This window comes from Phyllobates terribilis, unplaced genomic scaffold, assembly GCF_046119375.1.
Source record: "Phyllobates terribilis strain yellow unplaced genomic scaffold, ASM4611937v1 Scaffold_4__5_contigs__length_816908805, whole genome shotgun sequence".
Taxonomy (NCBI): Eukaryota; Metazoa; Chordata; class Amphibia; order Anura; family Dendrobatidae; genus Phyllobates; species Phyllobates terribilis.
This window is the reverse complement of record NW_027362764.1, coordinates 750,352,976-750,366,943: the sequence shown is the minus strand read 5'-3', so window position 1 is coordinate 750,366,943 and position 13,968 is coordinate 750,352,976. Positions and strand designations below refer to the sequence as shown.

The following is a 13,968-nucleotide window of genomic DNA, read 5'->3' as shown; positions in this document are numbered from 1 at the left end:
TGGCATGTCACTCTTCACAAGGAGAAAACCTACCCCATAGATCCCAGTCTTATCTTCTCACTAGCCAAATCAGATGTCATACTTTACACTGATGAGGGGCCATACCCTGAAACATCATGTCTGCAAATTGAGATTCTGATTTGGCTTTTATCGTAAGTCAAATGGAAAAGGTCGATATTGACTTGTAGGATTGCTATTGTTCAAGAAGTCCTCTTCCTCTCTCAAGAAACAATTTGTATATATATATACAGTACAGACCAAAAGTTTGGACACACCTTCTCATTTAAAGATTTTTCTGTATTTTCATGACTATGAAAATTGTACATTCACACTGAAGGCATCAAAACTATGAATAAACACATGTGGAATTATATGCTTAACAAAAAAGTGTGAAACAACTGAAAATATGTCTTATATTCTAGGTTCTTCAAAGTAGCCACCTTTTGCTTTGATGACTGCTTTGCACACTCTTGGCATTCTCTTGATGAGCTTCAAGAGGTAGTCACCGGAAATGGTCTTCCAACAATCTTGAAGGAGTTCCCAGAGATGCTTAGCACTTGTTGGCCCTTTTGCCTTCACTCTGCGGTCCAGCTCACCCCAAACCATCTCGATTGGGTTTAGGTCTGGTGACTGTGGAGGCCAGGTCATCTGGCGTAGCACCCCATCACTCTCCTTCTTGGTCATATAGCCCTTACACAGCCTGGAGGTGTGTTTGGGGTCATTGTCCTGTTGAAAAATAAATGCTGGTCCAACTAAACGCAAACCGGATGGAATAGCATGCCGCTGCAAGATGCTGTGGTAGCCATGCTGGTTCAGTATGCCTTCAATTTTGGATAAATCCCCAACAGTGTCACCAGCAAAGCACCCCCACACCATCACACCTCCTCCTCCATGCTTCACGGTGGGAACCAGGCATGTAGAGTCCATCCGTTCACCTTTTCTGCGTCGCACAAAGACACGGTGGTTGGAACCAAAGATCTCAAATTTGGACTCATCAGACCAAAGCACAGATTTCCACTGGTCTAATGTCCATTCCTTGTGTTCTTTAGCCCAAACAAGTCTCTTCTGCTTGTTGCCTGTCCTTAGCAGTGGTATCCTAGCAGCTAGTTTACCATGAAGGCTTGCTGCACAGTTAACAGTTGTTGAAGAGATGTGTCTGCTGCTAGAACTCTGTGTGGCATTGACCTGGTCTCTAATCTGAGCTGCTGTTAACCTGCGATTTCTGAGGCTGGTGACTCGGATAAACTTATCCTCAGAAGCAAAGTGACTCTTGGTCTTCCTTTCCTGGGGCGGTCCTCATGTGAGCCAGTTTCTTTGTAGCGCTTGATGGTTTTTACAACTGCATTTGGGGACACTTTCAAAGTTTTCCCAATTTTTCGGACTGACTGACCTTCATGTCTTACAAGTAATGATGGCCACTCGTTTTTCTTTACTTAGCTGCTTTTTTCTTGCCATAATACAAATTCTAGCAGTCTATTCAATAGGACTATCAGCTGTGTATCCACCTGACTTCTGCACAACACAACTGATGGTCCCAACCCCATTTATAAGGCAAGAAATCCCACTTATTAAACCTGACAGGGCACACCTGTGAAGTGAAAGCCATTTCCGGTGACTACCTCTTGAAGCTCATCAAGAGAATGCCAAGAGTGTGCAAAGCAGTCCTCAAAGCAAAAGGTGGCTACTTTGAAGAACCTAGAATATAAGATATATTTTCAGTTGTTTCACACTTTTTTGTTAAGTATATAATTCCACATGTGTTAATTCATAGTTTTGATGCCTTCAGTGTCAATGTACAATTTTCATAGTCATGAAAATACAGAAAAATCTTTAAATGAGAAGTTGTGTCCAAACTTTTGGTCTGTACTGTGTGTATATATATATATATATATATATATATATATATAATATATTATATTATATATATTTTTATTTTACTTTTCTACTCATTTTCACGCTTACTTTTTTTCATTCCCCTCTGGAATCTAAACGCTTGTCCTATATACTGCAATATCTAGGTTTTGCAGTATATTGTAAAATTACTGATCTCCTACGAAGCATAGCCTTCATAGGAACAATAAGAAAGTGACTATGGGTGCTTTCACTAAGCCTCTGGGTGCAATGGCAACCCTTCGGCTGCCTGTAATTCGGACGCGGGGGTAGAGGTGGGAATTGGACCCCTGGAACAATAGCACCACACTATTGCACCATTTACATTGCGGACAGATTTTTTTGCAGTATTTAAATAATTAAACAGCAGCGATCAGAGAGAGCTCCAGTTGCTGCATTTAGAGGCAGGTGCTTGCTGTGTTAAACAGCCGGCACGTGCTCGGTATGTAGTGAATTTGGCTCCTAAGCATGCTAGCATACTATATATGAGGCGCGTCCTTTGTCAGGACAAAGGTTCTGACTGCTGTAAGAAATGGAAATTTCAGCCCGGGAAGCAGCAGGGCCCCTGCAGCAGTGCGGTAGTAGAGCTGAGAAGACTCCTTTGTTGGGAAGGTAAGAAAGGGGTATATTGTCAACTGCCAGAGGGTGAAGGAGACTGATTCAGTCTGAAGCAGCCCCATACAGAGTGTCTGGCAGATCTATTATTTTGCTGTTAGAAATAAATACCAGGCGAGACCCCCCCCATATCAACCTAATGATAGAATATGTATGTTTTCATTATATGATATCTAGTGAATATTTTAGTAACATGTCATTGATCTGTTTTTCTGCATCAGGCTTGTCGATACGCTGCTATCACGGAGCGTCTGCACCCACAAGTGCAGCAGTTCCTGAAGGAAGGATTCCTGAGAGAGGAGTTTGTGCTGGATAATATCCCCAAGCTGCTGAACTGCCTGCGAGACTGCAACGTCGCCATCCGGTGGCTGATGCTGCACACTGCAGACTCGGGTAACTGTGCATGATAACTTAGGGTGGTCCCTTTTTATTGTTTATTGGAAGTTACAATTTCTAAGGAGCTAATTAAAAATATATATATATATATATATTTATTCATAGTGTGTGTGTGTGAGTATAAAAACAAAATATATATACATATACTATGTGAACTGCTTCTGATTTACATATCTATAGAGGTTGGGGAGCTGCTGTAAAGTGCTAAGGGCTTTAAAGGGGTTGTCCATAATTTACAGATAACTGGCCAAGGAAGGAGGAGAAAAGCAGTCATTACTTACCTGCTAAACCTCCCGACGCTCCAGCACCAGCGCGACCCAGGGTGTTTGTCTTCCGTGCTGCAGCAATCATGTCATGTCGTCATATCTAGTATCTGAAGGAACTAAGTGAGAACTAAATGTTGCTTTTTTTCCCAGCTTATGACCCAAATAATAAGAGGCTCCGACAAGTAAAAGACCAAGTCCTGGCAGAGTCCAAGTACAACCCCAAGGTGCTGTTCCAGCTGCTGCTCGACACGGCCCAGTTTGAGTTTCTTCTAAAGGAGGTAAAGTTCTCCCAGTGCGATATCCTATGTGCCCCTAGGACAGACGGGTGACAGGGAGGAAGGTCCATTGTTAACCCATTCTTTAACCCCTTTACCCCCGAGGGTGGTTTGCACGTTAATGACCGGGCCAATTTTTACAATTCTGACCACTGTCACTTTATGAGGTAATTACTCTGTAACGCTTCAACGGATCCCCCTGATTCTGAGATTTTTTTTCGTGACATATTGTACTTCATGATAGTGGTAAAATTTCTTCAATATCACTTGCGTTTATTTGTGAAAAAAACGGAAATTTGGCGAAAATTTTGAAAATTTCTCAATTTTCAAACTTTGAATTTTCATGCCCTTAAATCAGAGAGATATATCACACAAAATAGTTAATAAATAACATTTCCCACATGTCTACTTTACATCAGCACAATTTTGGAACCAAAATATTTTTTTGTTAGGAAGTTATAAGGGTTAAAAGTTGACCAGCGATTTCTAATTTTTACAACAAAATTTATAAAACTATTTTTTTAGGGACCACATCACATTTGAAGTCACTTTGAGGGCTCTTTATGACAGAAAATACCCAAAAGTGACACCATTCTAAAAACTGAACTCCTTAAGGTGCTCAAAACCACATTCAAGAAGTTTATTAACCCTTCACATGCTTCACACCAATTAATTGAACGTGAAAGGAAAAAATGAATCTATAACTTTTTTTCACTAAAATTTTATTTTAGACCCCAATTTTTTTTATTTTCACAGGGGTACCAGGAGAAATTGGACCTTAAAAGTTGTTGTGCCATTTCTCCTGAGCACACCGATACCTCATATGTGGGGGAAAGCCATTGTTTGGGCGCACGGCAGGGCTCGGAAGGGAAGGAGCATTAATTGGCGTTTTCAATGCAAAACTCGCTGGAATTGACAGCGGACCCCATGTCGCGTTTGGAGAGTCCCTGATGTGCCTAAACAGTGGAAACACCACACAAGTGACCCCATTTTGGAAACTGGACCCCTTAATGAACTTATTTAGATGTGTGGTGAGCACTTTGAACCCCCAAGTGTTTTGCAAAAGTTTATGACGCAGAGCCGTAAAAAAAAATATTATTTTTTTTTCCCACAAAAACGATCTTTTCGCCACAATATTTTTATTTTCACGAGGGTACCGGGAGAAATTGGACCCGAAAAGTTGTTGTGCAATTTCTCCTGAGTATGCCGATACCTCATGTGTGGGGGAAAGCCATTGTTTGGGCGCACGGCAGGGCTCAGAAGGGAAGGAGCGCCAATTGTGGTTTTCAATGCAAAACTTGCTGGAATTGACAGCGGACCCCATGTCGCGTTTGGAGAGCCCCTGATGTGCCTAAACAGTGGAAATGCCCAGCAAGTGCCCCCTTTTTGGAAACTAGACCCACAGTGAATTTATCTAGATGTGTGGTGAGCACTTTGAACCCCCAGGTGCCTCACAGAAAACTATAATGTTGACTTGTGAAAATAAAAAAAAAACTTTTTTTCCACAAAAATGTTGAAAAAAATATTTCTTTATCGCTTCATTGGGGGACACAGGACCATGGGTGTATGCTGCTGTTGCTAGGAGGTTGACACTATGCAAAAAAAGGAAAATAGCTCCTCCTCCGCAGTATACACCCGTCTACAGGCACCAAGCTCACCAGTTTAAGCTTAGTGTCTGTAGGAGGTAGACCTGGATCTTCACAGATCCAACCCTGTTGTGTTTTATTAATCCTTGTTCTTTCTTTTTCAGATACAGCTCTTCAGGGTTAACAGGGAACACTGCGTCCCCTGTTATCTCCATTCTCAAGCGACCGAGAGAGCAGTGTGGCATTTCCCACATCGCCCACTCTCCGACCCGCTGGGCAGGACCTATCCCCTGTCACCCCAGGGGGTCTCAGGGTGATTCCCGGTGGCCAGTCCTTGCCTATTCCCCACCCCAGCCCCCTCCTTGGAGCGGCCTGGGAGGGAGACTGTGGTCAGTGCGGTGACCTTCGCCCAGATTGTGGGGTTGACACCGTCTCCTGCACTGTCCAGCACAGTCAGTGCGGGAAGGAGGAAGAGCCAGGATCCCCCCATTTCCACGGAGGACCTCCTGGGACCATCCTCAGAGGTGGAGAGGAAGAAGAGGTATCAGGACCTCAAACAAAGGTACAATCCATCGCACTCCTGCTGCCTTACAGCTGCAGCCCCCCAGGCCTAGAACACTGGATATGGACAGCTTACTTACCGCAGCGCTTCCCTGGCCACGCCCCCTCTCCTCACATCTTCATGGCGTCCCCCACAGCATGGCGTCCCCTGTATCATGGCGTTCCCCGCAATATGGCGGTCCCCTCCCCTCCCTCCTTCTTCTCTTTTTTGCGCGCCAAATCTGCCCGCGCTTCCTCCGTCTGGGGGGGGGCGTCTCGGGCAGGGTGTTCCTTTTACCAGCGGGTATACGCCCCCTTCGGCAATCGGCCAATTAGGGCCGAGGAGCATTGTGATGTTTCCGGCACGCCCACACTTCTCCCGGGGACCTATCAGCAGCTGGTTTCCTAAGCCCGCCCCCATTCTTTCCACCTATCAGAGCCTCTGCTCCCCCAAGTCACTCAGGACAGCACGCTCTGCTCCTGCCCCCCCCCCCCTCTACGCTGTTCTCTGTCCCTGGCTCTGCCTGCCAGCTTCAGCACCGCACCTCCTACAGCGGCTCCCTTCAGCTCAGCTCCGGAGTTTCCGACGGGGGATACTGGACTGTGGATATTCCTAGACTGGGTAGGCTCTACCCTGGCACCAACACACACCTTTCCTGCCCACAGGCTCCCTCCTCTGCAGTATTTCTGGTCAGGCACATATGCCCAAACCCAGGGAGTTTTCTATCTGTCCCACTCACACAGTCACATACTACGCCTGTGCTCTTTGCAGTACTAAGTGGCCCGTGGGTCTGACAACGGCTTTCATCTCGACCTGCAAGCCTCCCACCATGCTGGCTCCCCAAGATCCCCCGGCCGCCCAGGAAGAAGTAACTCTCCCTCCTCCGGAGTGGGCTGTTGCTATGTCCCAGTCTGTCTCTGACCTCACCAAGGTATCCCAATCTCTGGTTCAGGCCCTAGAACGCTTGCCCATCCTATCCACGGCCACCAGTGCTCCAAACGTTCCCACGGACGGTTCGCAGGCACCCCTGCCCCCTCTTCCCAAGGGCAGACTGAGAGCACGTTCTCAAAAACGGACTCACACAAGCTCATCCTCCAGCTCTCCAGACTCCAAATTGCTCCCTGCATCTCACACCTCTTCCCCAGAGGTCGCCCTGGGATCTGACTCGGCATCAGATTCTGACTCTGGATCCGACACGGACTAATATTCTAAGATCCAGGACATTGGTTGACAGCCTTATATCGGCCGTCAATCAGACCCAGCATGTTAAAGAGGACGAGAGCCCTTCTCAGGACTACTCCGTTTCCTTCAAGAGAATTAAGCGCCCGGCTCGCACCTTTTATAATCATACAGAATTTGACGGTGTCTTTCAGAAACAGTGGGAGCATCCAGAGAAGCGCTTCACTGGAAAGAAACAGTTAGACATGCTATACCCATTTAACCACGACCTCGTCAGTAGATGGACGGAGTCATCCGTGGATTCTCCTGTCTCTCGTCTCTCGGCTAAGACAGCACTGTCCCTTCCAGACGGTTCTTCCCTCAAGGACGCTACGGATAGTCAGGTTGAGGCCTTGGCTAAGTCAGCCTTTGAGGCTGCTGGCACCTCCCTGTGTCCTTCCTTCGCCTCAACTTGGGTATCAAAGGCAGTCTCCGCATGGGCCAAACAGCTTAGGCTGGGCATCCTAACGGGGGCTTCCCCTGACGATCTGGCTGACCTAGCGGATCAGATCGCCCACGCAGGGAAATACCTGCTCACGGCGTCCCTTGACGCCGCTGCCTGTTCAGCCCGTGTCTCTAGCAATATCATTGCTATACGTAGAATTCATTGGCTGAAGGCTTGGAATGCCGACCCGGCCTCCAAAAAATCACTAACAAATCTCCCTTTTCAAGGCTCCAGGCTGTTTGGGTCTAAGTTAGACCAGATCATTTCTGATGCCACTGGGGGTAAGAGCACCTCCCTTCCCCAGCCGAGACCTAAACGCTCCTTTCCTAGGAGACGTTCCCTTCAGTTCCGGTCCTTTCATCAGTTCGTTCAACCGGGCCCCTCCTCTCAACAGGACCGTATCCCAGCACGGCGAGAGAGACTTAAGCCTACCTTTAGGCCCACTCCCAACTGGCGCCCAAAGGGTCGCTCTTCTAAGCCCTCTGGATCCCAATCACGATCCAACAGATTTTCCTCAGCATGACGGGTCACACCCACCTGGGACTTCTCCCAGGGTGGGCGGCTGTCTACTTCTGTTCTGAGACTCTTGGGTCTCAGTAATAAAAGACGCCTGGGTCAAGGAGATTGTGACCTCCGGCTACAAGATCGAATTCAACGCCATGCCAGGAACGCGATTTCTCAGGTCCCGCCCCCCGCATCCATCTCTGCTTCCTGGTTTCCTTCAGGCCATTGTCTCCCTTCTGCGCTCAGGAGTTATAGTTCCAGTCCCCCTTCAGGAAAAGTTTTCCGGTTTTTACTCCAATCTTTTTGTTGTTCCAAAAAAGGACAGCTCTCTACGTCCGATCCTAGACCTCAAACAACTAAACCGACAGGTACGCGTACGGCACTTCAGAATGGAGTCCCTCAGGTCGGTAATCGCCTCGATGGAGGCCGAGGAATATCTATGTTCAGTGGACATTCAGGATGCTTATCTTCATATCCCAATCTGCGCACCACATCAGAAGTTCCTTCGATTTGCCTTCCATAACGCACACTATCAGTTCACTTCTCTCCCCTTCAGGCTTGCCTCCGCCCCGAGGGTTTTCACGAAGGTAATGGCGACGGTCATGGCCATTCTACGAGCCAGGGGGATTGTAATTATCCCCTACCTCGACGACCTATTGATCAAGGGTCCCACATTCAGGGACTGTCTCCACAGTCTCCAGATCACCTTGAACACGCTCTCTTGGTTAGGCTGGCTGATCAACACAGACAAATCCTCCCTGGTCCCATCTCAACGCGTAACCTTCCTAGGGATGCAGTTCGACATGACCCATGCCCGGGTCCTACTCCCGAGGGAAAAGATAAACTCTCTCCGTCGGGGAATCCACCACCTTTCCGACCCAAGTCCACACTCTCTTCGCCTATGCATGAGTGTCTTAGGAAAAATGGTGGCAGCTATGGAAGCAGTGCCTTTCGCCCAGTTCCATACCCAGCCTCTTCAACTGGTCCTTCTGTCGGCATGGGACAAGAACCCGTCGTTTCTAGATCGACGCATCAGGTTACCTCTTCATGTGAGAAGGTCATTAACATGGTGGACTCGCCCCTCTTCCTTCAGACCCGAGAGGTCATTCCTACCGCTTCGCTGGCAGGTGGTCCCGACTGATGCCAGCCTCATCGGTTGGGGGGCCGTCTTCCTTCACCACACGGTGCAGGGCCGGTGGAGTCCCCACGAAGTCTCCCTACCGATCAACATCTTGGAGATAAGGCAATTTACCTGGCGTTGCGTCACTGGCAGGATATTCTTGCAGGGTTCCCGGTCCGAGTACAATCGAACAACGCCACGGCTGTGGCGTACATAAACCGTCAGGGAGGAACGCGCAGCAAGTCCGTCTTGAAAGAGGTGGCAAGAGTGCTAGTTTGGGCCGAGAACACAGTTCCGGTAATCTCAGCAGTCTACATTCCGGCGGTCGACAATTGGACGGCCGACTTCCTCAGTCGACAGAGCCTTGCCTCAGGAGAATGGTCTCTCCATCCCGAGGTGTTCCATCAGATTTGCTTACGATGGGGCACGCCGGACGTCGACCTCATGGCGTCTCGGTTAAACCACAAGGTTCCATCCTTTGTAGCCCGGTCCCGCGATCCCCTTGCGATCGCTCAAGACGCGCTAGTCATATCATGGTCTCAGTTCCAGCTGCCATATCTTTTTCCCCCTCTACCATCCCTCGAGTCGTCAAAAAGATCAAGACAGAAGGAGTACCGGTAATTCTAGTAGCCCTGGATTGGCCCAGACCAGTCTGGTACGCAGATCTAGTAAACCTGCTCGTCGACTCCCCCTGGGGACTACCAGACCGTCCGGACCTCCTCTCTCAGGGGCCTATTCTTCATCAGAGTTCTCGTTCTCTGAATTTAATGGCATGGCCGTTGAGGCCGCAGTCTTGAGGAAGGCGGGTTTTGCAGACAACGTCATCCAGACCCTAATTAGTGCCAGAAAACCCGCAACCTCGCGCATATACCACAGAACCTGGAGAGCCTTTTTTCGTCACTGTGAGAAAGATCAGCTAACTCCCATGTCCTTTTCGTTACCGGCCATTTTGGCCTTTCTTCAGTCTGGTCTGGAAGCGGGACTCTCTCTAAGCAATCTCAAGGGCCAAGTTTCGGCCTTGTCCATTCTATTCCAACATAACTTGGCTTCCCGTCCTCAGGTCAAGACGTTTCTACAAGGGGTGGCTCTCCTGGCGCCGCCTTATCGCCCCCTGGTGGAATCAAGGGACCTTAATATGGTCCTAAGCGTCCTCCAACAGCCCCCGTTTGAACCCATTCAGGACATCTCAGCCTCTCTTCTCTCCTGGAAGGTGGCTTTTCTGGTGGCTGTTACCTCTATTAGGAGGGTTGCAGAGCTCGCAGCCCTCTCATGTCGGTCACCCTTTCTGGTCTTCCATCAAGACAAGGTAGTGCTCAGGCCGGTGCCTTCCTTTTTGCTGAAAGTAGTCTCCTCTTTCCACATCAATGAGGACATTGTTTTGCCTTCCTTCTGCCTGACCCCAGTGCACCCACGGGAGAAATCCCTGCGCAAACTGGATCCGGTCAGAGCCTTACGTGTGTACCTTTCTAGAACGGCTTCCTTTCAGCGTTCGGACGCTCTGTTTGTTATCCCTGAAGGGCGTCACAGGGGCCTTCCTGCTTCCAAGTCAACCATCACCCTTTGGATACGTTCGACCATTTTGGAGGCATATCGCGTCTCGGACAAACCTCCCCATCCGGAGGTAAGGGCTCACTCCACCCAGGCGGTGGGGGCCTCTTGGGCTGTTCGCCATCAAGCTTCAGCTTCTCAGATCTGTAAAGCCGCAACGTGGTCTTCACTCCACACCTTTTCAAGGTTTTACAAAGTCCACACTTATTCCTCGGCTGATGCCAGTCTTGGACGGAAGGTTCTGCAGGCGGCGGTTGCCTGCAGTCAGTCTGTGGCTATCTTTTGTTCTCCCACCCTAGGGACTGCTTTTGGACGTCCCATGGTCCTGTGTCCCCCAATGAAGCGATAAAGAAAGAGGGATTTTTGGTACTCACCGTAAAATCTCTTTCTTGGAGCCTTCATTGGGGGACACAGCACCCTCCCTGATTTTGGCCATATGTCCAGTTGGCCCTGTTGGGCATCTAATTTAGTTTCCAGGGTTGTGCCCCGTTGGGCATTGCATAGTTAATTATTTTATGTTCCTCCTACTGCTCTAGCCACTAACTGGTGAGCTTGGTGCCTGTAGACGGGTGTATACCGCGGAGGAGGAGCTATTTTCTTTTTTTGCCTAGTGTCAACCTCCTAGCGACAACAGCATACACCCATGGTCCTGTGTCCCCCAATGAAGCGATAAAGAAAGAGATTTTACGGTGAGTACCAAAAATCCCTCTTTTCACAAGGGTAACAGGAGAAAGCGGACCTCAAAATCTGTTGTCCAATTTCTCCTGAGTACGCTGATACCCCATGTGTTGGAGAAAACTACTGTTTGGGTGCACTTCAGGGCTTGGAAGGGAAGGAGTGACGCTTTGGAATGCAGACTTTGATGGGCGTCATGTCACGTTCTCAGAGCCCCTGATGGGCCTAAACAGTGGAAATGCCCAACAAGTGCCCCCTTTTTGAAACTGATACCTGATTTGGGAAGTTTATAATGAAGCGTCATACGTCAGTTGTGTAGGACTACCTGACGAACACTACACAACTGACATATGACAACCTGATGAACACTACACAACTGATGTACGTCAGTTTTGTAGTGTTCATCAGGTTGTCATACGTCAGAAATTAATTTAGTAGTCCATGGATGTGTGGTACCTTTTGAAGCATTCTTTCATGCACAGGCCAGGTTTGTCGGGGCAGGTGTCGCATTGATAAGTGGTGTCCTTGCATATTCCCCTTTTATAACACACTCTGCACTTCTTTTGTGACTTACCTTTTTTGCTACTTGAGGGATCTCCCCTGGGAAATGCTGGCCTGGTACAATTCGAGGTCCTTCAGTTCCGGAATTACTGGGGCCCGCTCCGTCACCACTGCCAAATATCAGGGTCTTGATAACTGTCTCCTGGAAGTGAAGGTATGACGCAGAAGTCTGGCCTGCACATTGTGACAGAAGGAAAGCATTGTGCATTGCCAACTGTACAAGGTGCACTGCCAACTTCTTGTACCACACCTTGGCCTTTCTCAAAGAACTGTACGGCTGGAGGACTTAATCAGACAGATCAACTCCCCCCCTGTGCTTGTTGTACCCCACTACACAGTCTGGTTTGACGACCTGTGTAGTGGAACCTCGTACAGTGCTGAGGGTGCTGCCATCACCATGTATGGTGGTCAAGAGGAGGACATCCCTCTTGTCCTTGTATTTGACCACCAGCAGGTGGTCGCTACATAGGGCTCTGCTCTCACCCCTTCTGAGCAGCTGCCCAATTAGCGTCTTTGGGAGGCCTTTCTGATTTTTACGGACAGTACCGCAGGCTGCGGTACCTCGCGCAGAGAGGGACTTGAAGAGAGGGACACTGGTATAAAAGTTATCCACGTAGAAGTGATAACCTTTATCCAGCAGTGGGTGCACCAAGTCCCACACAATTTTCCCACTCACTCCCAGAACAGGGGGGCATTCAGGGGGTTCAGTCCGGGAGTCCTTCCCTTCATAAACTCTAAACTTGTGCTTGTAACCTGAGGTACTCTCAGAAAGTTTATATAGCTTGATTCCGTACCTGGCCCTCTTACTGGGCAGGTACTGCTGGAATCCAAGCCGTCCCTTAAAATGAACTAGGGACTCATCCAAACAGATGTCCCTTTGGGGCACGTATACTTCAGCAAACTTGTTGTTGAAGTGTTCGATGACAGGCCGAACTTTGAAAAGACTATCAAAGTTGGGGTCATCTTGTGCAAGACACCGAGCATTATCTTGGTAATGCAAGAACTTGTGGATGGCCTCGAAACGTGTTCGGGTCATGACCATTCGAACACTGGAGTGTTATACAAAACGTCAACACTCCAGTATCGCCGAACTTCTGGCTTCTTCAGGATCCCCATATGAAGGACCAGGCCCCAAAACGTCATCATTTCTACTGCATCTACAGGAGATCAGTTAGAAAATGATGAAGGGGGGTTTTGTTCCAAAAACTGATGAGCGTACAAATTAGTTTGGCCCACCATGAGGTTTACAAAATCCTCAGAGAAAAAGACTTTGAAAAAGTATATTTATGTGATGCCAGTGGTGTCAAACTTGATTCCTGATTCCGTCACAAAATCAGGAATCAGTGGCTCATAGTTTTCGGGGGGAGAGGTCCATACGGGGTCACAAGTGGGGGGCGCTGGTTCATCTTCTCTCCTGGGGCGACTGCGAGGCGGTCCAGGAGCACCTGAGGAAGAGAAAGAAGAGGAGGACGACGAGGAGTCGGAAAAATAAAGAAATGTGGGTTCCTCGCTGTCAGTGTCGGAGGCAAGAAAAGCGTATACCTCCTCCGCTGAATAGCGAGTTTAGGATGAGCGGGACATTTTTTTTTTGTTATGTACTTTATTTAGAGTGTGTGTGTCAGTGTGCTTGGTGTGAACTTTTTTTTCTGGAAAAAAAAGGAAAAAGAAACTACTGTATGTGATGCAAACAGCGAGCACGAGTCACCGATGAACTATGTCACCGATCAACGCTCAGCGGCTGCTGGATGTGTGCACCGATGTGTGGGGGAGTGAGAAGAGGGGAATTGGGGTGGATGAGGGGAGACCAGAGATGGACTTACCAAAGTCTTCTCTGTTCTTCTTTCAGCAGCAGGAACGGCGCAGAAGACCCAGGAGCAGGAGACTGGGGCCCGGAGCAGGATCCCGGGGCCCGGAGCTGGATCTGGAGAACAGAGCAGGAGACCAGGACTGGAGCTGGAGCTAGAGACTAGAACCGAGAGAATTAACAGGGACCAAAAAAATCCTGAAAAGCAGCTAGCACGGACGTTGGTCAGTGACGTAGTCACTGGTCAGCGCTCTGCTGCTGCAGGACGCACGAAAAAAAAAAAAACTGGTGGGAAGGGGTGTAAAAAGAGGGGGGAGGGGAGAGGTGGGATTGGGGTGGATGAGGGGAGAACAGAGATGGACTTACCAAAGTCTTCTCTGTTCTTCTTTCAGCAGGCTCTGGAGCAGGTCAGGAGCAGGAGACCCAGGACGCCGGAGCAGTAGATCCAGGAGACCGGAGCAGCAGCAGCGACTGGAGCAGGTGAGAAGATGGTCTTGTAGTGTCACAGAAGATTCTGTGGCACT

At 48.8% G+C, this 13,968-nt stretch overlaps 1 protein-coding gene across 1 annotated transcript in view; it reads left to right on the top strand.

Moving 5' to 3' along the window:
- The window catches only part of WASHC5 (WASH complex subunit 5), a 52,259-nt gene that overhangs the window by 12,062 nt on the left and 26,229 nt on the right, over positions 1-13,968 (top strand). Inside the window, exons 9-10 of the mRNA XM_073679875.1 lie at positions 2,727-2,898; positions 3,318-3,445. Of these exons, the coding sequence (XP_073535976.1) occupies positions 2,727-2,898; positions 3,318-3,445 (300 nt within the window). The remainder of the gene's footprint in view (positions 1-2,726; positions 2,899-3,317; positions 3,446-13,968) is intronic.